This window comes from Diplotaxodon limnothrissa, linkage group LG8 (assembly GCF_057381915.1).
Source record: "Diplotaxodon limnothrissa isolate DT_005_m linkage group LG8, D_limnothrissa_male_GT1.1, whole genome shotgun sequence".
NCBI lineage: Eukaryota > Metazoa > Chordata > Actinopteri > Cichliformes > Cichlidae > Diplotaxodon > Diplotaxodon limnothrissa.
Window position 1 is genome coordinate 6,260,483 of NC_140603.1, and position 23,161 is coordinate 6,283,643.

The 23,161-nt window shown below is 41.7% G+C and overlaps 1 protein-coding gene and 1 pseudogene across 1 annotated transcript in view; one reads left to right on the forward strand and one right to left on the reverse strand.

Moving 5' to 3' along the window:
* Nucleotides 1–2,895: 2,895 nt before the first annotated feature.
* On the reverse strand, nucleotides 2,896–6,858 carry LOC146626175 (uncharacterized; annotated as a pseudogene).
* A 182-nt stretch (nucleotides 6,859–7,040) lies between these two features.
* Nucleotides 7,041–23,161, forward strand: part of gas7b (growth arrest-specific 7b) — a 60,440-nt gene continuing 44,319 nt past the window's right edge. Inside the window, exon 1 of the mRNA XM_085361187.1 lies at nucleotides 7,041–7,449. Coding sequence (XP_085217313.1) covers nucleotides 7,270–7,449 — 180 coding nt within the window. The 5' untranslated portion in view covers nucleotides 7,041–7,269. The remainder of the gene's footprint in view (nucleotides 7,450–23,161) is intronic.

The window sequence follows — 23,161 nt, forward strand, 5'->3', positions numbered from 1 at the left end:
GAAATGAACAAACATTTGTTGTTTTGCTGTGAAACTGTAGCAGAATAAAGTGATTTAAAGCATAACGTTGTTTAATGTTGTTAGTTTTTTCTCTGCATTCAGTATCAGCCATCACAATCAAGTGAATGTTCCACCAGCCCACGCAACAATCTCAATATTTCATATTATATCTTAATATTAGCAGAAATGAGTGGAGACCTTTCCTTGATGTGTTCATGAGCTTGTCTAACTTCTTTTTGTGGTGCTAATTAGCCAGCTAGCGACAGCACTCTAACAGATAATCAGTTTCACAGGAGTGAGAGGTTTATATATAAACTGCTATGTATGTGGGCAGTTAGCATCTAATTAGAGCAACTGTTTGCAGAGATTAGGGCCTGGTGACATTTACATTCTGTGTTAAAATAGCCATCTTCTTCACTGTCACTCATCTACATCTACTTAATCCTCAGAAGGCTCTAGAGGATTACCACAAGATGGACTATTAGGGTGTGCCACTCAATTCTCCACAACACATGGATCGTGTTTTTATTCATTGTCAGTGCTTTAAAGTCCTCATCATTGCAGGTATTGAGTTTGTCTGGGGGAAAGACTGAAAGCCAAAGTCTGACATGTTATATATCAGAAAGACTGAATGGAGTCAGAATAAGACTCTTTCCCTTCGTTTGGTTACGTTTTTTATTGGTTTTCCAGCACTTGATGAATTCCAAGAAGCTTTTGTCCTGTCTCATTCGTAATGTCATTTGAACTTTGTTTACCTCATGAACTAAGAAAGACGTTTGGCTATTTTTTTTTTTTTTTGCTTAAAACTTCAAGGTCAACAGCTAGATGATAACACTGCCTACTGTTTGTTTGCTGCTGAGTAATAATAGTCTGCATTTGGAGATTGCTGCTATGAATAATAACGCCTCTTGGCCATCGCTCTCTGAGACTGGTTCTTCCTGTTCAAAGGGAGTTTTTGCTTCCCACTGTCGCCACAGTGCTTTCTCGTAGGTTAACTGATTGTTGGGGGTTTCTCTGTTTTCTCTGTATTACTATAGGATCTTTACCTTCCAATATAAAGTGCCTTTTGGCAACTATTGTTCTGACTTGGCACTACAGAAATAAAACTGAACTGAATTAGAATATGAGTTGTACATGTAGCACTGGGGAGTTTCATGTGAATATGATTGTATAATGTTTCTTTCAAAATGTACCTGTCGCTTCAGTTTATTTCTAAAAAAAAAAAACCCAATAGCTTTGTCAAAACGTGTTGGTTTAATCACACAAACACACTGTATGTTAATAAACGTGAATAATCTGAGAGCAGCTGCTGTGATTCATTTCTCTTCAAACATCTTTTTCCAGAAGTGTCTGCAGGCTGATCTCCATTTTTGTTCCCTCTTTGTCCTTTTTTTTTTATCTGTAGAAGAAACAGGCACCCAAATATTAGAAAAAGAACATGAGTTGAGTGTATGAGGTGAAGTTTTGATTGATATATATATATATATATATATATATATTGCAGACATAGAGGACAGTTACAAGTACTTGGGGATCCCGCAGGCGAATGGGAACCATGAAGAGACCGCTAGAAAAGCTGCAACCACCAAGTACCTGCAGAGGGTCAAGCAAGTCCTGAGGAGTCAGCTGAATGGTAAGAACAAGATCCGGGCCATCAACACGTACGCCCTGCCCATGATCAGGTACCCTGCTGGGGTAATAGGCTGGCCAAAGGAGGAGATAGAAGCCACTGACATAAAGACAAGAAAGCTCCTTACCATGCATGGAGGGTTTCACCCCAAGTCCAGCACCCTGAGGCTGTACGCTAAGCGGAAGGAAGGGGGCCGGGGACTGGTGAGTGTCAGCACCACAGTCCAGGATGAGACAACGAACATCCAAGAATACATTGGGAAGATGGCCCCAACTGACCGAGTGCTCAGTGAATACCTCAGGCAGCAGAAACCCAAGAAAGAGGAGGGAGATGAGGAACCATCATGGAAGGACAGGCCCCTGCACGGTATGTACCACCGGCAGATAGAGGAGGTGGCTGATATCCAGAAATCCTACCAGTGGCTGGACAAAGCTGGACTGAAAGACAGCACAGAGGCACTAATCATGGCAGCACAAGAACAAGCTCTGAGCACAAGATCCATAGAGGCTGGGGTCTATCACACCAGGCAAGACCCCAGGTGCAGGCTGTGTAAAGATGCCCCAGAGACAATCCAGCACATAACAGCAGGGTGCAAGATGCTAGCAGGCAAGGCATACATGGAACGCCATAACCAAGTGGCCGGCATAGTGTACAGGAACATCTGTGCCGAGTATAACCTGGAAGTCCCGAGGTCAAAATGGGAGATGCCCCCAAGGGTGGTGGAGAATGACCGAGCTAAGATCCTGTGGGACTTCCAGATACAGACGGACAAAATGGTGGTGGCTAACCAACCGGACATAGTGGTGGTAGACAAACAGAAGAAGACGGCCGTAGTGATCGATGTAGCGGTTCCGAATGACAGCAATATCAGGAAGAAGGAACTCGAGAGGATGTGGAGGGTGAAGGTAACGGTGGTCCCCGTGGTAATTGGAGCACTAGGTGCGGTGACTCCCAAGCTAGGCGAGTGGCTCCAGCAGATCCCGGGAACAACATCGGAGATCTCTGTCCAGAAGAGCGCAGTCCTGGGAACAGCTAAGATACTGCGCAGGACCCTCAAGCTCCCAGGCCTCTGGTAGAGGACCCGAGCTTGAAGGATAAACCGCCCGCAGGGGCGTGCTGGGTGTTTTTTATATATATATATATATATATATATATAACCATTCCACTCTTCAGTCTCCACAGAGCATGACTCTGCCATCTGAGAAAGTTAAATATATAATTGAAATTAACATTAGGAAAAGAAAAAATGCTAATACATGTCATTTTCAGACAGCTGGAATTAACATAACTTCACTCTGAGTAGGAAGCTGATTGAGAGTCCAGCTGGATTCAGCCTGCTTTGCTCTGTTTTCCATGTCATGGAGTGCAGAGATGATGCCATCTCTAGCCGTTGTGAGGTTTTCATCAAAGTCCATGAGGTGGAAGGATTTTGAGTGGTTAAGAAATTTTTTGTAAATGTCTTTCACCATGTTCCAGGCCACCAATGTGCAGCCCCGGTTGAAGTAAGCCCATGTGAAAGATGCAACCAGGGAGAAGCAAGCAATTGCTGCGTCAGCCAGCAGTTTACAGATGTGAGCAGCAGCTTTTTAGGCCCTGCTTTTTAGAACCACAGTCAAACTGGAGCTCTTCTTTGTGGCCTGAGGATGTGAGGGTGTGACTTCCACAAGTGAGTCATCCAGAAAGAGGAACTCAAGAACAGTATTTACCACCAAGCTGTGGTGGTCAGCTGCAACTTGATGAAAAGCATCCGTTTGGAACGCTTGCTTGTGTGAGAGCTTGTAAAAGAGCTGAGCAGCTTGTTGGACAGGTGTGTGAGGAAGGTCCATCAAACCTTAGGGCAGGGATAGCTCAGTAGGTAGAGTGGTTGCCCCCTGATTGGAAGGTTGGGGGTTCGAATCCACTGAGAGCCTATCCTGTGGTACTCCTGAGCAAGGTACCATCCCTACACACTGCTCCCCAGGCGCTGCACTGGTGGCTGCCCAATGGGTGAAATGGAGAGGAGTAATTGTCCTACAGGGACTAACACATTACCTGCTTTAGGTTGGAGGACTGAGGGACACATTTGAAGACCCTCCACAGCGACCTTTATGTAGCAGGTAGAGGAGAAGTGTGAAGGACTGTGTTAAGGATAATTACTGGTTCATTTCAACCTTGTGTATTTTCTATTAATGTAGCTGCTTTGTATCTACGAGTCAGGCCAACTCCACACTCTCCAGCTCTCATGTAGAGATTCAAGGCAGAGAGCGTTTTCCTCTTTTAGGACAAAAAGCGGAAACTGCCTGAGGCTTTTTTTCAAACAAAGCTTGTGCATTAAAAACACGGTCATGGTGACATCAGCCATTGTTTTCTGGTTACCTAAACCACTGCATGTATGTGCCAACCACATGATATATTTATTGAGATTAGCGACTGAGACTATAAGCCCACTATAAAAGTGTTTATCGAGGTCACAAATCAAAGGAGCATTTGGACGTTGTCCCATAGACCAACTGGACTTCTTTTATAAACCGTTAAAAGCAATCCAGTGTTAAGTCCCACATGGGCTTCATTGTTCAGAGCTAGTCTTTTATATTCAGTCTGTGGAGCCATATCAATAGGCAATAACCCAGACTGCAACCAAACCAATTCTACATTAAATTCTTTACTCATGAAACACCACATTAGATCGTTACCTCTCTTCTGAACAGCTTTGTGAGACATTTCTCTTCTTGAAATTCCTCCTGGAGCTCTTCTGAGTCTCCATCTGAGTGAGACAGAGTTGCTGTGCAGAGGTCCAGGCCTGTGCAACAGGCAGTACACCGTCTCAGAAGGAAGACTTTACATTTCTGCAATTCTCAAATATCTGTCAAGCACTATGCGAATGCACAATAAGGTTAGGTGAGATGGTGCCATTCTATCAACATTAAATCCTTTGTATATGTCTTCTCTCTAAGCTACCGCTACTGCTTTAATGAATTGTTAATGTACTGATGCATTACAGAACAGCTATAAATTGCTCACAGGGGCTAGTTGTAGGTTAGATATCCTCCTTCACTTCAAGAGAGACTGACAGTGTTATTCCAAACGCATTAAAAAAAAATCATGCTCAAAAGATCTTGGTTTATTGACTCTGGGTACGCAGCACTCCATCAGCTCCATCTGTTGTCTAAATTCTCCCAAATAAGCACTCTCCAAATAATAACAGGTGTGTTTTCTGATGAGAAAAAATGTTTAAAGAGAGGTTAATGACAAAGACTTTACACACCTGATACAAAGACAAAGTTACAGCAGTCTGAGTGAAGGACGTGTACTTTCAGGTTATATCAGAGCTGCAGTAAGAAAGAGTATGTGATCTTGCGTGTCTTGATGTGTGTGTATTTGTGTATGTGTGTGGAATATGCAGCAGATCGCATGATTCTGGAACTTGACATGAAACCAAATAAAAGTCTAAATGGGACCAGTTCCAAAAATAAACAAAAACAAAACAAGAAACCCCCCCCCCAAAAACCCAACAACAGTGTCAAGTCTTGTTGTCACATGAAATGATTGTGGGCTTAATTTAAACAGTTGTTTTTGCAGCATTTTTGTGAAGCAATTAAAGTTTCATGTTGTGCTCCACAAACTCGCACTTCTGCTTGATAACCAGTAGTCTGTAGCAGAGAGCCTTTTATTTGTGGCTGCATTATTGCTCAAGACTCTTCGATGATTGTTTACTTTAAAAGAACACGCCACTAATTTAAATCATTGAAATCTGTTAGCTTGTCATCTACAGTTTGAAAAGGATGAAAGAGAAGAAGCAACCGAAGAGCTTTATTCAAAGTAACTCTTTATTGATTTTTTTTTGTTTAGTTGTTTATTGTTTAGCTTATTTTTGTATTTTGAACAGCAGTGTAGTGAAAGTGTGGCCATACGAGGATAGTAATAAACTGCTGTACTAATCCTCTAATTACATTATGTCACACAGCCTTGAGTTAACATGTACTTGTGTTGTTTAATATCTCATTTTTTGTCTTCTGATTTGTGAGTGATCAGCTTTCTTTTTTTGTAAAATATGGTCTCTGCTTACTGTGCCTCATGCTGATCTGATTGTGTTGCCTGAATAATCAATGATATGCCATGACACACTGGAATAGGGTAAAGGAAGGAAGTCTAAGCTCATGTGATCATGTTCATATTGAGGGCAGCATTGGTTCCTAGTACAGCTGCTTCACTTCAAGTGAAAATAAACAGTTTAGGTAACTAGACAACTAGCCTCCGCTGTTTTACTAGACATGCTTTCACCTCCAGTAGTATTCTACTGATCGCAATGATTATTGTGGTGCCAACCAACTTCCCAAATGCAGCAACAGAATTGCAAAACTCCTCAGTGCAAACCTAATAAACTCACTGAAAGGTAGATAACACAGATTGATGAAAAGATAAACAGTCGCATTGTTTATTTATTTATGTAGAAATAAATAAATTCACAAAAACTAACCCAAAAAGTTAAAGCAGTAGAAAAACTATGACTCATCTTCCTCATTTTAATGAAATTGAGTAAAAGTGGAGATACAGCCCTTTCTTCTGTCAAGTACGCTATGATAAAAGCTTTCCGGTTAAGCTTGTCAAAGTAAAACATAAAAGTGCCCACGTGCACATACACCAGGTTTCTGTGGCGAAAACAGATACCCAACAAAACATCTGAAAACATGCACAGAATGACGTCAGCTACTCATGTGAGTCAAAAGCTCAGGTTTCAGATTGCTTTGTTTCAGTCATTTTTTGTCTTTGTGATATTATAGAAAGGGGATGTCCCGAATCTAGTCATCTCTAGGGACGGACTATGGGTGTGAGCACAAAACCCCCCCACCCAGTTGGCTTAAAGGTAGGTGGGGAGGCTTGTTTCACAATGAGTCCCCAAAAGTTGATTCTGTTCATCTGGACATACCGTCTTCAGTGGAAGAAACGTTTCGTCGCTCATCCAAGTGACTTCTTCAGTCTCAGCTGACTGCAGGTCTCCCCAGTCTTATAAACAGTCAAGATTTACTCACCTGGATGATTGAGCATACATCAAGACGTTTAACAATGAGAATAAATCCGTCCAAACATAAAAAAAATAATTGTTTCACTTTTAATGCTTTGAACTAAATTAATGATGAACAAACTCTTAATTTCATCGTTTCAAAAAAACCAAAAACTGAATGTTGTTTTCTTGTGCAGTGTCCCTTATTTTCTCGGTTTGTCTCATTCGTGTGTTTATTTACCTGCATGGCATATAACTAATATATGTATAACACACGTTGCTCAATTACAGAAAAAAAAAACCCGTGGTGAGGTTTGTGCTTTTATTTTAAAGGGAAACTTAGCCAACTTCCGCTTTCCTCTGCCTCGTTCTTCCTACTTGACAGCCTTGTAACGAGTTTCTGAGACAGCATGCAGGCTGGCAGGCACACTGGCGGAGCAGAGCGCTGAGGGGCGTCCTGACAGCAGCAGCGGTAGCGGCGGTACCAACAGTGGGAGGAAAACAACCTGTTCTCCAAGTTCTCCACAGTTTCACTCCGCCTCTCTACAGCCCTAAAAACCAAACTCCAGTTCCATTAAAAAGTTTGCTCTTTCCTCTGAGGGTGGTGGAGATCATCATCATCATCATCGTCGTGTGGCTTCTTGAGTGAGCAGTGGTCATGTCGGGATCGCACTGCAAAAGTTTGTACCCCTTCAGCGGGGAGCAGCACCAGCAGGGACTGAGCTTCGAGGCAGGGGAGATTATTAAGGTGGTCCAGGCTCTGCCTGGAGGCTGGTGGGAGGGAGAGAAGGATGGAGCCAGGGGATGGTTCCCCTCCAGTTACGTCCAGGTCCTGGAGGTAAGGCTGCAGAATCGATTGTTTTGACTTTTTACTGCATTGGACTGCATTAGATGAAAATGTGCTTGAGTAAATTGAACTTATTTGGCTTTAATTTTGATGAAAACAAGCAGAAAAGTGTATTTTTAATGCCTGTGTGACTCTTGACACACACACACACACACAGTAACAGCTTGGTTTGAACAACAGATGCAAACTTGAAGATAAAGACAGCATTGAATGATGCTCTAACAAATAGTTTTCCCGTGCTGTGCTTATCAGATTAACTCAGACCTTCCCAGCAGTCACCTCTCCGCCTGGCTGAGCGGCTGCGCACTTCCTCATTCCATACGCATTCCAATGAAGCGCTCAGGTCTCCTCTCTGTGCGCCTGACTGCTCTTCATGGTCAAAACCTTTCAGTCCTCGCCCTATCTATCCCCTCTGTGGGTTTAGCCACACTGCTGCTACAAGTCTCACTAGATCTCATACCTTAACATCGGCATGTATGGCTTTGAGAGGAGTAGTCGGTTTTTGACACCACCCTGTGTTCTGAGAGTTGGTTACAATCCTGTTGGGCACTAAGCCCAGCATTCTCAGCGATGGCATTTTTATCTTATCTAGATAGCATATGCAGAAACTTGATTAGTGACAGCTGAATGGTGCTGATGAAAAAAGGGCCATTTGCAGGGGTAAAACAAAAGACCGTTCAAGCACAGCATCTCTTATCTGGTCCCAGACCAGTTTAGGGACAGAGCTGATGGGTGGGGCAGTCGGGTGGTGCAGGTTGAAGAGTTTCATCAAGCAAACCACAGTGAGCTCTAAAGGTGCAACATGTTGGAAATGAAATGGCAGAAGGGTGATGTTCACATGTTAGTGTTTTAATCATGAGTTTCAGTATGATATGGCTCCAAATAACTTTAATGAATCATGACACTGAAAGGTGTGAAAAGTTGCCTTTTATAATGAGTAAAGGCCAGGCAGAAGTCAGAACTACAGCCCCACACACTCCCATGTTACACTGCTAACACAAACCCCCTTTGGGGTCGTGTCAGGGAGGGGATCCGATGTAAAACTGGTCAATCAAACATGCGTCGCTAGCCGCTGTGTTGACCCCTCATAGCAAGGGAGCAGCAAAAATAGCTTTTTAAAAAGATCTCTATGGACAGTTTCCCTCATCATAGTCAGTGCATGATGGGTAGTTTGTTTTTAAATCTAAAATATCCACATGTGCACTGGTAAGACCTAAATGTAGGGACATTGCTGCTTTGACTGATGCATGGACAGAGGTAGCTAAAGCTCCCTCGCAGACTGATCAGCACCAGAGCCCAGATTACTGTAAGAAGTTTGAATACTGAAATAACTCGAAATGATTCACCGCGGCATGTGCATGTGTGTACATACATGTGTGTCATCTAGGAAAAATGTGGTCCTGGAAAGAAGTACCACAAACATAGTTTTGTGTGCTCTGGCAGGTGTCTGTTTGTCTGACTGTCTGCCGGTCCACGGGCAGATTGTGTCAGCTTTGTTTGAGATGTAATTACAAGACTTCACAGGTGTGTAGTAGAAGGCTGCATTCCACAAGGATGTGTGATTCCTTTTTGTGTCTTTGACATTGACGACATTTCATCTCATTTTGATTTTATGTGTTTTTGTATCTTTAGGTGTTTTTTGTTGTCTTTGAAGTAATATTTTTCTGGTTTTTCTGATCATTGTTTCTCTGGACTTATTTTATCCCTTTTTTTGTTTTTTGGTTGTTTTGTGTCTCTTTGTGTCTTTTTGCTGATTTTGTCCCATCCTGTAGTTATTGTGTCTTGTATTTTTAGGATTATTTTGCATGACTTTGTAGTCATCTTTGTCTGGCTTCAAACCTTTTGTTTCATCATGATAACACAGCAGTCCTTTTAAGCATAGTGCAAATTCTACATGTCAGTCGCACAATAAACAAACATTTGCTTGTTTCTTACTGGTATAATCTTCATTGTTGCTGTTATTCTGTGGATGAAGGATGAAATATAGTTGCATCAGAGCTAGACTGAATGCACTACGATACGTTATAGGCCAGAAATCACCTTTGAAATGGTCTTAAAAACTCTGATTAGGTGCAGTCCTCATGGTAAGAATACTAAAAAGATGGCAGAATATATAATTTTGTAGAACCGGCCAGTCTTCCCCTGCTGGGTGCACTGGCACTTTTTGTAAATCTCTGATGCAATGTGAGGAAAGAGCTCACCCCTTAAACACGGGTGCATTTGGAAACAATAGCTTGCTTATCTGAAACAAGGTGTGACTCATCACACAAATAAAATTTCTCCCCAGTTTATTGTGAACCCACAGAACTCTGCGGTCTGCAGATCATGTTTGATATATTCAATGTTGTGGGTACAACCGCCAGAAGTAACCGCTTACCCACAGTTCCTGTCTGCACCGGAGTGGAATCTTCTAAAAATAACCTTACACATCAGAGAAATGACACAGGAGTAAAGTGAGGAAAGTCACTCATCAGTTAGCTTTGCTGGTTCAGTATTGAGCTGGTAAGGTGTTTTTCCCCCTGTTCTCTAACAGCATGAGTCAGTCTGTTTTCCCCAACAGGCCAGTGACGTACACTGGGTTATGTTAAGTAGTGATTCTAAAGCCGACCATAGGTGTGAATATGAATGAGAATATGAATAGTTGTATGTAATATATCTTAGTTCTGCAACAGATTGGCAGCCTGTCCAGAGTGTACTCTCCCTCTTTCCGTATATCAGCTAGGATGAGCTCTAGCCCCCTGTGATTAGCAGAAAATGGGTAGAAACAGTTAACTTTGAGTGAACTAACAGTTAGTTGACAATATGAACTAAAACTAGCATCAATGGCATTTTTTCCAGCATCAACAAAAAGTGCAGGTACTCCCCAAATTAATTTACTTGTCCAACTATGATTGCAGGGGGATAGTTATAGTGGGATTAACCTAAAAGTTAGCAAAAGTACCAGTTCCAAGAGTGAGGTAAAAACAGAAGTCGAAGTGGCCACAACCCTATAAAATACATTTTAACTTTAAAATTCAAAAGGGATATATATATATATATATATATATATATATATATATATATATATATATATATATATATATATAATGCGACAGACTGGCGACCTGTCCAGGGTGTACCCCGCCTTTCGCCCTATGACAGCTGGGATAGGCCCCAGCGCCCCCCGCGACCCTGAAAAGGATAAGCGGAAGCGGATGGATGGATGGATATATATATATATATTCTTTTTTTTTTTTCTTTTTTTTTTTTTAAACTGCCATATACACTTAAGGTGATCGTAAACATATAAACCAAGATAGGTTTTGCACTAAACATTCCTTTCAATGTTGTAAAGATTGTCATTTTAACATAGGAGTCTGTGATCATTGGCTTTCTTTTAGATGTTTAGATGGCCATTAGATTAACTGCAGTTTTGTTTTTTTTTGTTTTTTTTACTCCTACATTTGCTTCATTTTTCAGCTCTGAATTTACAGCTACGCCTCATTAACTCAGCCGGTGCCGTTTGCATGTTGTGAAACTGGTGTCATTAAAAGTTGCCCAATTAGTTATTGGAAGTAACAGTTTGCAATGCACCCATGCATGCACAGACATCATTGCTGGGTTTATCTTGTATGAAAGAAATGTTAAAAAGGTAATTACTCTCAGATAAGATTTAAATTGTTTCCCATATTTCCTCAGAGTTTAAAATTCAGGGCAGAAAAGCAGTTAAGATATCAGTGATTAAAGAAAAGATTTAATCCCCCACCACCTCTTTCCACCCCTGTAATGTTAATCCTGTCCTAATGAGCTTAATGCAATATTAGGTTAACGTATACCTCTGTCAACACAGACTCTACTACCAGGATTATAGCATTATAATCTGGAATGAAGGTTGACCTCCCACTTCATGTAAGCTAAAGTACACATATTGAAACTTGAGATTTCACAGTCAGTGTGTCATCTGGGCTGTAGGTTGATCAGACATGTTTTGAAGGCTGTAAGATTGCACAATGAAATGACTAATAGTGAAAAAAAAGCCACTTCTGTATTTTCCTCATTTAGTTTATGTATTCAAACCTCTGTCAGAAAAAAAATTTGTTCTCTGGCGCAGAGTAACTCCGCTCCCTAACCTTCAGAATCATAAGTGATCATAAATACAGGACATGCATTAATCCCTTTGTATAGCTGGCACATTTAACAATGCAGCTGTGACCTGGCTCTGTTGTCATCTTCAGCATTGTCGCTTTGTTCTACAAACAGCGTCATTCTTCTGAGCATAATGAATCATTCACATTGTAGTTCTGCTGTTTTTAACAGACCAACACTTGTTGCTGCTTTAAAGTTGGGCTAATATTCAAAACAACTGCCTGTTAAAGACCAAAAGCTGAACTCTTAGCAGTAAAACACATTTAATATTTGCTTGTGTTTATCTTACGCTGTGTTTTCAGGATTTATTTTCATCTATTCTTTGTCACCGTACAACTTATGGTCTAATTTTAAATTTAATTACAATGGTTACTACAGCATGGACCTTTTCTAGACTTCTTGTGAACATATCATTAGTTATTGTAACATTGTACTCCCCAACGTTATTGCAAGGATGTTGCGACATAACTATAACGTAGTCCGACTGAGTCAGAGACAAGCAGTAAGAAAATGATACATGTTATAAGTAAGCTTACAAGCTTTGCTCTTCAGGAATGTTGATAACAATTAGAACCCAACTGATACAGGATTTTTAAGAATGATACAAATACTTCAAAAAGCCAATATTCTGATATATGGCCCTATTGACATATAAAACAAAAGCAGATTTCCCTAACATCTGTTTTGTGAAGATGGGATACAACGCACATCATGGTGACCAGGGTTTTGTAGGAAAGGAGAAATCACCTTGTTGGTGCAAAAATACTGGTTTATGGCCATCAGACTGTATTCGTTTTGGAGGCTTTTGTAGATTCAACCAAAGAAATGGGAACAAATCATGTCATTGCAACAGGCAGCGAGTAACAAAGTGTTTAAAGAGACCATTTTAAATTGGTTATGTTATGTGGTTCATTCATTGACCTCGGTGTTTCTATGCTTGACATATTCATAGGTCAGTGTAAGTGGCTTAACAAAGACAACAGAAAAAATGGTCAGGCAATAGCCAGTGTGCAAAGAGGAGATCTTGAGAAAGCCTGGGGAACGATTGTTCAAGATCACTATAAAAAATTACAAGAAAGTCTGGCTGCTTGGAAGCAAAATATAAATCACTGGTGTGTGACTCAAGACTTTTGCACAATACTATAGCTGCCAGGTGATGTCATAATAATAAAATCAGGACTTAACCGCTATAAAGGAGCCACTTGGCAAAGGGTTGGAGGTACCTGTTACCTTTTTAATGTAATGGCTGTATTACATATAAAATACATATAAAATTGAATTAAAATGAGTTCAAATGTGTCCAACTGCTCCTAAAAGTGTTTCCCACATAGTTACCTGCAATTATTTGGCCAAATATGAGAAACAAAGTCACGCTGTCATGTTTTTTTAAGATGACATCCTCCCACAGTTATCTTGCAAAATCAAGTTTTTATTTGATAAGAAATTATAAAATTGCTGTTCCCAAAGACGCTGTGACTAAAAACAGTGGTATGACACATTACATCACTGTTTGGCTCCTTAATGTCCAACTATTAAAGAGGAAATGAAAGAGCAGGTCGTTAAAGAAGTGATTGACTTTTTTCTATTAGGAGTTCGTGCATGGTTCGTGAATGACATCACTGCATAGAGTTTAGATGTGAGGACTTTTGTCAGCAAATGAATACCATCCTTCCGTCTTTTTAGAAGTTCCTTTCATTCGTTAGCACATTTCCATCTCTATTCTTAATCACCCCAACCCGCTGCACATCCTTTCCAGCTTGATCTCCCTGCCTAGCCAGTCAGTGCAAGTTCTTTTCCCCTTCCATTCGGTCCGGCCTCACACACACTTCAGTAAAAGCCTTTTCTGCCTTTGCAGTACGCCTAGCCTCCCAGCACTCCTGTCTACTTCTTCATCTCTCTGACTTTCCTACTTTGTTAACCTCTTCTTTTGAATGCTTTCCTGTACTTCCCCTTGTGTCACTTTGTCCACGTTCCTCTCTCCAAAGGATACACCAAAAACCACCTTGGCGGTGTTCCTCACTATTCCGTCTGTCCTTTCTCTTCCCTGGCATCCAGAGTCTGTCTCCTGAACTCTGCGCAACAGTCTTCAACTTCCACCTTTTAATCCTCACCTCTGCTTTCACTTGCTTCCTCTTCTTAATTTCCAAAGTCATCCTATAGGCTAGCATTCATTCTCACCTGCTACATTCTCTCCTGACACCATATTCACATATGAATTTACTTAATAATTGGGTCATGATGAACTGACAGGCTTTTTTTTGCCAATTCACACACCGGTTGAATTTGTTTATGCAAATAAGATGGCAGGTTAACTGATAATAGAATAATTTGTAGTTGCAGTCCTAGCTTCAGCATAAACAGACAGAATCCAGGCCATGCTGGGTGACCCTTCTAAAATGGGTTTAATAATTCACTGAATTGTTGACACAGTGGGTTATAGCCCTTAACAACTGGGCAGAGGGTACTTATATGCTCTCGTTACTCTGGGGCTATATATGACATTTCCATAACAAATCAGGGCTCCCCATGAAGTGTTACACTATCAACAAGGGCACTTAACATGTAACCAAAGCCTTGCAGCTGGGGGCTGCCTGGGGCCATCTGGAGGGAGACTCCTCACCCCCTCAATTCCTTCATATAGATAAAATATTTTTAGTGTAGGTTTCCCAGTAACTTATGGTTAAGTGCGAGTTTTCTTCCATGGAAAATGATGTAATTCTAATTTTCCTATATTTTAATATCAGTATATATTGTTTTTCCTCCAGCTTAAATGCTTTATTATTAAGTCTTCATGTAGCCAGGGGAACTACTGTAAGCAATTTGGAACAAGCTGAAAATGGTGGAGAACCACTTTGTCTACTTAATGCTTGTCCCAGCAGAGAGTCAGCTGTGTTTATTGTGAAACCGGAGCGCTGAGAGCTATTTAGGGGGCTTCTAGTAGAGGTTTTAGGACGGTGATTTAGGCTGGCATAATCCGTGGTGTGGAATGCCGGGGGTCAGACGACTGCTGGCGAGTCTTCAGCGCACAGCCAGGTGTTTCCCCTGCGTGCTGGAAAAGTAACACCACCGCTCCTGCGCTGTCATTCTGAAATATAGTCACTTGTTGTCACGGAAAGCAGTTTGTGTGGAAATATCAGCTGGATAACTGTGAAGCACCCACCTTCACAATCACACCTTATCAATCACAATCTGTTGTTTGTTTTGACACTGAAGATGAGCTGTGTTGTTTTTATATATCTCCTTGCAGAAATAATAACTCGGTGCATTGGAACAGACCTAGCAAGGTAGAATGCTTTCATTTCTATCGTTCTGCTGAACTCACGTGCAGCTATTTTAAATTGTAGCATGAGACACATTAGCTTAGTTAAAGTGCAATCATAGTTACTTTCACTTAGGCCTAATTCAGCCAAAATGTGTTGACACATTACTCCGTAATAGTGCGTAAATCTGTGTGCTGGGAAAACTCAAAATGAATGAACATATTAAACTGTTGTTTAAATCTGACTCTCACTCATGTGTGTAAAGCTTCTTTGGACTGAGCTCGGCTGAGGGTTGTGCTGTGAAGAGTATTTGCAAGCACGCATTGTCTGAGCTACATGGAAGATGGATGGTGTTGGTAATAGTTTATGTATCGAGTGTTTTTGTTGCTGGGATTATAGACTTGTTTAGGCATGTAAATCATATGGTCATGTCAGGAAAGAAGGTGGACTCCCATGGGAACTCCTGGGATCTTTAAAATCTGTTGCTGCTGTACAGCTCCATCTCCAGGCAAATGTTGCTAATAGGTATAACCATACCTCTAGAAACTTAGTTAACTGTACTAAACCTAAAGGGTGGAGTCCCTTTTTGTAAGCTACAACTGTCTAGTTTCTGTGTGATGAGATTATACTGCTAAAATAATAACATAAATCTAACTTCCTTCCTTACTATGAGATTGTAATCACTAGAAGATGTGGGGGTGGTTGTCAGCTTGTTAGTTTCTAAAAGGTGCTGCAAGGGGATGTTTTTCCCTCTGTTCAACAGTGTAATAATAAACATGATGTCTACCCTTCAGGTCAGTGCTGAGACTCAGAGGCAATGTTTCTGTTACCTAAAGCTTATTATTTTGCATCCAAAGTTTATGGTCACAGCTGAGAGTTGGAAAATGTGTTGATGCAATGATAGTCAGCTCCTTCTTTCACTCCTACTTTCTAGTGCAGGGGTGTCAAACTCCGGGCCTTGAGGGCTGGTGTCCTGCAGGTTTTAGATCTCACCCTGAGTCAACACACATGAATCAAATGATTAGTTTATTACCAGGCCTCTGGAGAACTTCAAGACATGTTGAGGAGGTCATTTAGCCATTTGAATCAGCTGTGTTGGATCAAGGACACATCTAAAACCTGCAGGACATTGGCCCTTGAGGCCTGGAGTTTGACACCTGTGCTCTAGTGCAGCGGTCCCCAACCTTTTTTGCGCCACGGACCGGTTTATGCCCGACAATATTTTCCTGGACCGGCCTTTAAGGTGTCGCGGATAAATACAACAAAATAAAACTAGTACCGGTACCGAAAAAAAGAAACTTTATTCATAACACACGTGAAAAGACCAAGGAAAACCGAGTAAACGATAAAAACGATAACAAAATAACGCTGAAAACCGATTAAAAACCCTGAAAACCATACATTTCACACCTGAGCCTCAACTCTCGTGGCCCGGTACCAAACGACTCACGGACCGGTACCGGTCCGAGGCCCGGGGGTTGGGGACCGCTGCTCTAGTGGATCAACTGTTTTGAAGAAATCCACCAATTTTGTAGGCATTATGGATTTTATTATGGACTTTGAGGTGGAGATCTTCACAGGACCAAAACAGTCTCTGAAAAAACACAAATCCACTGTAAGTAGATTTATAGATCCCAAGCACCGCAAGACCCAACCTGAATAGACCAGAGAATAAGAGAATTTATCCAAAATGATGCTGACCTAGAAACCCAACCCAAACTCTGCTGGTATTTAGGTATTGAACATGTTGAGACAACCCAATTTAAACTAACTAGAATTTGGTCAATTTGGAATTGGGTAAGGTCGGAACAAGTCAGTTCAGGTGGGAAACGCCAGATAAATTATAACATCTATAACGAAGTCTATCAGTAGGTAATTCCCAACATGACACACACAGTCTTAACCAGGAGGATTAGGTGGGACAACCTGTACTAACTGGAACATTTATGACTCTTTTCCACTAGCCCCTAGTGGGCTTGACTTTGCTCTACTCTATTCAGTTTCAGTCGTTTTCCATTTCAGTTGAGCACCACCTCGCTGTGGGTGGGATCGTTATAGCAAGGCGCCCCGAAAGTCCCGTGACGTCTTTTGTATGTAGTACAAACACAGCACAATAATGGAGGCGATGTTTTGATACGTACTCAATCATCCAGGTAAGGAAATCCTTTATGCCCTTCATCTGGACATAGAGTTTTAAAACGCAACGTCGAGATGATCAGAATCAACTTTTTGGGAATGGAGGCGAAGGTATAACTGCTATAGATATAGGTGTATAGATCTGTGTCAGACTCTAGGTAAAAGACGAGAGCCAGAGACCACACTGTTGGTTTGTGGTCAGCCATTTCCTTCATTGGTTTGATTCTTGTTAAGAACTCACTCTCATGATTCATCCAGTGTCATGACTCCCTGGCCAATCAGTGGCATGCAGTCTGATGGCGTTGCATTTGTGGCTCGACGTAGCTCGGGGTTGAGCATGTAGTGAAAGGTATCTGGTATCAGGTACTGCCACCTAATCGTAACCCTAAAAACCAAGTAGAGTAGACTCGAGTTGAGTGGACTAGGTAGTTTTAGGATGGCACAGTAAAATCTAACGCCTCATTTCCTCTAGCGCCAACTATCAGCTGGTCACGGCAAGAACTGCATTCGTTTCCGTTGAGAGCTCAGTGAGTTTAGTACTCGAGTGGAAATTGGAATAGAGGATTGAGACCATATCCGATCTTGAGATAAGCAGGCTCGTGCAGATAAGCTCTGCACGCTGGTGAGCACGTTCCTCCGCATGCAGAACATAGCATAGTAGGACATTATTTGTACGGGTGAAGTAGAAAAGTCACAGGGCATGTGAAATTCACATAAACTTGTAGAGGGCAAGATGTAACAGAACGGGCTTTGTTTGTTGTAGTGAAACACACTCTCACACACACATATATGCATGTGCTCAACGATGAGGCATTGTGCAGACAATGACAGTTTGTGGGAGCATATGCACAATATCTCTATGTGACTGAGTGCATGTTTAAACAGGCATGTGAATCCCTCCTCCTCCCCGAGTGTCTGATGTGTCTCTAAATCTGGGAATGTGGCTTTGCTTTAGGCTCCCACATCTGCCCAAACCAAAACAATGTCTCCCAAGTAAAGATATGGTCCGCAGACCCTGTCACTCTGTTTCCCCCTTCAAGAACTGTTTAATTCTTTCACTGCACCACCCCTCCTACATTTACTTTCGCTGTGTCTTGACACTTTTTTCTCCTTAGGTCTAGTAGGCGGCGGCCCAACACGCATGTGAGAAATTTCTCCCCCACTGAGCGAGCCCAGAGGGTGAGGAGGTCAGTGGTACAGTCTCCTCTGAGGCCCATTCATAACACAGATGATAAGATATGTTTTCAGTGGTTCGCATGTGAGTCTTAAAGTTTTTGTTTCACATCAGTTTTTGCCAGTTCCCAGTATAACTTTCATCTTTACCGTTTCCTTTTCTTTTTCCCAAAAATGTTTAGTTTGTATTAGTTTCAGTCTTACTTTGTTTTGTGGATGTCATTTGTCAGGGGAAAGAATATCATCTTTGTGACAGTTTCACATTTTGTGACCACACCTGGCTGGATCATCATCAGATCATTTGGTCCCGGGTGAAGGTGTTGATTGGGCATCTGTTGTTCTTTTCACACAGACATCAGTGTCAGCATTTCATGTGTGAACCCAGGATGTGCAGACATGACAGTGTCGCCCTAGAAAGGGAAGGTGGAGGTATTTATGAGTGAATAATAGGAAACAGACACTTCCACTTGCTGTTACACCTTTGTTCCCATGCCTCTCTGACATGTAGCGTTAGGAGATGGAGTGAGCAGGGAAACAAGATCGCTGCTGCATGCCTCGCTACAATTCTGCAGAAACTCCAGACCAGAGATGGCCCCCACTCTCAGGCTGCATCTTAGAGTTTGTGTATGTGGCTTATGCTCACTGGTGGCTGTTTACGACTCTGCTCCAGTGTGTGTACAGATGGAATTTGTTTGTTTTCTCCTCAAGACGTGCCCGACTGTATGCAGCAGGAAACGACTAAACTCTGATGCAAACTACAGGCTGCATTTTATTTTGTTTTTGAAGGTCTAATTAGAGTAAGGATCAGGATTCTTGTAACTTTGTTATTATCTTTGGTAATAACTGAAGCAGACATGTACCAACCTAACCAACAGATTACAAGCAGGGATGAATTAATACTTCATCATCATAGGTGGTAACCTTAATCCTAATCCTAAAAAAAAAATACAAACAAGACAGCACAAGCGAGAATAGCCCACAGACGTTGTTTGTGAAACATAGGCAGCTGATCTGTCCGTAGGCTGTGCTTAGAACCACCACAGAAGCCTATTGGATCAATCTAATCATACTTAAAGTTGGGTTTTGTCTTAAGTGACTCATATTCTGCTAACTCCATAGTTCTGATATTTGCACCTTACTAGTGAACTAGCTTTTCCTGATTCACAGACCAAGATAAACCTTATTTGCCTCACACTGGGCCTCGATGCAGCCTCTCCATTTACTGTCTATCTGAAACTGCTAGCTTTCCTCTCCCTTTAAGCCACCTTTTTTCTGATTGGCTGCGCCTCACAAACAGGAAGGTTGAACTGCAAATGGGCAGCGCTTAGGTGTCCATATAATGGTAAATGGACTGATTCTTATATAGCGCTTTTCTACTCTCAAAGCGCTGTATACAACATGCCACATTCACCCAATCCCACCCATTCTCCTAAGCACTGACTCTAAACTGAGTGCTTTTCTAACAATATTCACACTCTGATGGACGCATCGGAGAGCAACTTTGTTAGGGGGTTAGTATCTTTCCCAAGGATACTTGATACTTGGCATGCAGACTAAAGGAGCCAGGGATCAAACCACCAACCTTCCGATCAGTAGGTGACCTGCTCTACCTCCTGAGCTACAGCCACAGTGGGAGTGGATATCTACTGACATCATAAAGCCAGGAGTAGAAAGGGAGATCTTATTTCTTCCTGCCATTGTAGTCTTGTCACAGAAATGCAGAGCAGACTATACACTGTACGTATTCCGTGACTTGGTGAAGAAGTATGATTAACATGGATTTCATTTGTTAGAAATACCCATAATTCTTTGTATCAAGTCAGTACAGCTGACCTGTTGCTGCCTGCACTTGTTGCTGCAAATCCACATGTTGCTGTGAGGGCCAGTACCTCCTGAAATTACAGCACCGACTCTGTGGTGCAATTTACAAAAACAAACAAACAAAAACAAATATTGAAATTCGTATTGGCCGTCCTGTTACCGGCTGTAGCGCCTAATCTGCCTCCTCGGTCTGTATCACGTGTAACTCTGTATGGAGTCATGCTTACATTTGCAAAACGGTTTCTTAATTCACAAACAGAGAACTACAACAGCAGGCTTTGGAAAACAGGAACAACTTTAAACAGCAATGTTTGTGTTAGCTTCTGCAAAGCCAATTTCAGATGATGTGTTCAGGTCATATGTTATTAAAAAATATTCATTTTCAGTTTCAATTTCATCCACTTTCCTTAATCTTCAACTCATCTATTTTCTTCTTTCTTGTTCTTTTGTGGCTACAAATGCAGTATTTACACAAAAGCCAATTCATTTTGTTTGTTACTGAGACTAAATCACACTCATTTTTGCAGGTGCTGGTAGTGTGTCCACAGTGGGCACAGAACAGGTGCTGTACCTTCAGAGTGTGGTTAGCAAGCCTGTTCTGTGTGGACAAATTCTGTTTCACTGAACTGTAGTTGGTTTAAAACACTATCTTATGTAGGAGGTCTTCCAGATGAAGGGAATCTAAGTAAAAGTATGTGGGAAGAGGGTGTAGGGGATTGGAATTCAGCCTATATATAGCACCAGTTATCCACTTGCTGGATCATCTTTGAAATTACAGTAGTCAAGCTTTTCTCTCATGTTCCTCTAATCCAGGGGTCGACAACCCGAGGGACGCTTGCAGGGTTAAATAATGGCACGACCATAGCTGGACTGGCCATCGGGCATACCGGGCATTTGCTCGGTGGGCTCATGATTTTTTGCTGGCCGGTGTGTAAAAATAACTCAGTTGTTTGGTGGTGGCTATGGCGTAGCTTCCACAGGTTCAGTAACATTAACAAGTGGTGGAGACCAGCAGGTGTATTTTCGTTATGCTGACTTTTTACAGTCAGTTACAATAACTCGTACTAGCTAGCATGATGGAGTTTCTATACAGCTGGGTGGGTGCTTTGATGTTACTGATAGTGAACTTTATTTAATTCATAAGGTTAATTATTAGAGTTGCCAACCGTCCCGGAATCGTCTCGTATTCGGAGAAAATATTACGCGTTTCTTATTGAGGTGAAAAGGAACACAGTTTGTCAGGTACTTCAGCTACAATGAAAAAGACACAAAGCTGGAATTTTTCTGTGTCTTTATGCTGCACAACTGTTTGTTCTTCTCTTATTCTGTCCCCCCGGTTGTTATTTCAATCATGAAACTGATCAATGATCAGCTGATCGACTTTTCTCTCTTGTTTGTTTATCTCCCACTTTGTTCCAGAAAAAGGAAACCAGTGGATGTCGCGCTAAACAACAGCAGCACGTTTAAGCTTGATCAGCTGTTGTTAGAATTTATTTGATATTCATTTCTAGTATCAGCTGATGTTTGCTGGAGCCACAGCTGTAAAGCTGCTGGTCACGATGTCGGTTTGAATATGTGGTGAGAGGGAAACATGAAGATGAAACCAGGAGATGTCCTTACTGAATCATCAGAGCTGAACAGGTGATGGAGAAACAGGTTTACCTTTTAGGTGACATGAATGAGTTGAAGGGAAGTTATGAACTGTTTCTGAGAGACAAATAACACCAGGAGCCTTTTTTATGTAGCTGACAGCTGGTAACTGTGCAGGGGCGGGTCTAGCAAAGTGTTGCCAGGGGGGCAGGTAGGGAATTAACAGGGAGAGGGGGGCACAAAGAAATACTTCCTTATTCTCATTTAAAATGTCTGGCTGCTATTAAATAATTATCTGAAGCTTACAACCAACGTTTTTATCTGATGTAAAATGTATAGAAATCATACATATACCAACAAGATTGTCACAACAGCGTTTGTTTTCATTCAAAGGCTTTATGTCTTTAATACCTGGTGGGCCGGTCTGTGGTCAAAATGCCCGGGCCGATTTTTTTGTCCCAGTCCAGCTCTGGGCACTACACGCAGTGAATTAATCTGAGAGGGTGCATTAAAAAATAAATGGCCGCGCCAGCGGTGCACATCGCAAATCAGCTCGCATAGACACATTAGTTGTGCCGCTTCTTAATGACGGTATCTTAGCTAACAACCCCAACTACCAGATTCAACTTGTAATTGGCTAAAAATAACTTAGCCTACTGGTGAGGGGGACGTTGTTAGCTTTCCGCATTTCCGCTCAGCGCAGCATCAGCACCACGGAAATGCACGGATACATCCGTAGACTCGAGACAGAATTCACAATGTGTTTTTGGGACTTTCAGGTGTTTGGACCAATGTTTTATTTTTCTGATCAAACCAGAAAGCTTTAATGAGCAGCTGGATTTGTCTCATAATGCCAGTTAATGCAACACCGAAATGCAGCTGGAATCCATAGCTGTCTGTGTTCATGGAGCTGCATGTTCACCTGCTGGACATCACTACCTGACAAGTTTAACTGTCTTCAGAACATTGCAGAGGCCTTATTGACAGTATTTGGCTCTACATATCTGTGTGAGCAGATTTTCTCTGACATGAGTCCTCAGGTAGCCTCTGAATGCTGGACACTGGGAGACCTGTGTCTCTGAGTGGGAGACCAGAGATCACATTAACATGTGTGTCTCTGTATTAACAAACATGCCATATTGGCCCAGTTTATTTTTCTTATCATTCTTGTGAGGAGACCATAAATAGCATTTGCATTTTCTGTTATACAGTTCATTTGCTGTTATGGATAAAAAGTCTTGTTTCAAAGTAGCTGATAACTATTCGCTGATAGCTGCCAACATCTGCAAACAAATATAATTCTATAAAGTGGTTCTACATAGTGTGTAACTGTTCATATAGAGCGTTATTAAATTTATTGCTAATGCAATCATATGGCACATTGACTTCTGAGGAAATTTTAGATGGCACTCGTCATCAGAAAGGTTGCTGACCCCTGCTCTAATCCAACCACATGTGATGTTTTTCACTCTTTCACAGCCTTTGCGTTTTGCCTGCTCCTTACCTGGTTTGCCTACCTGTGCATGACTGCTGCTCGTTTAGGAATGAAAAATATGGATTTTTCCTGCTTTCCTGTGTTTCAGTCCTCTCTTGCTGTA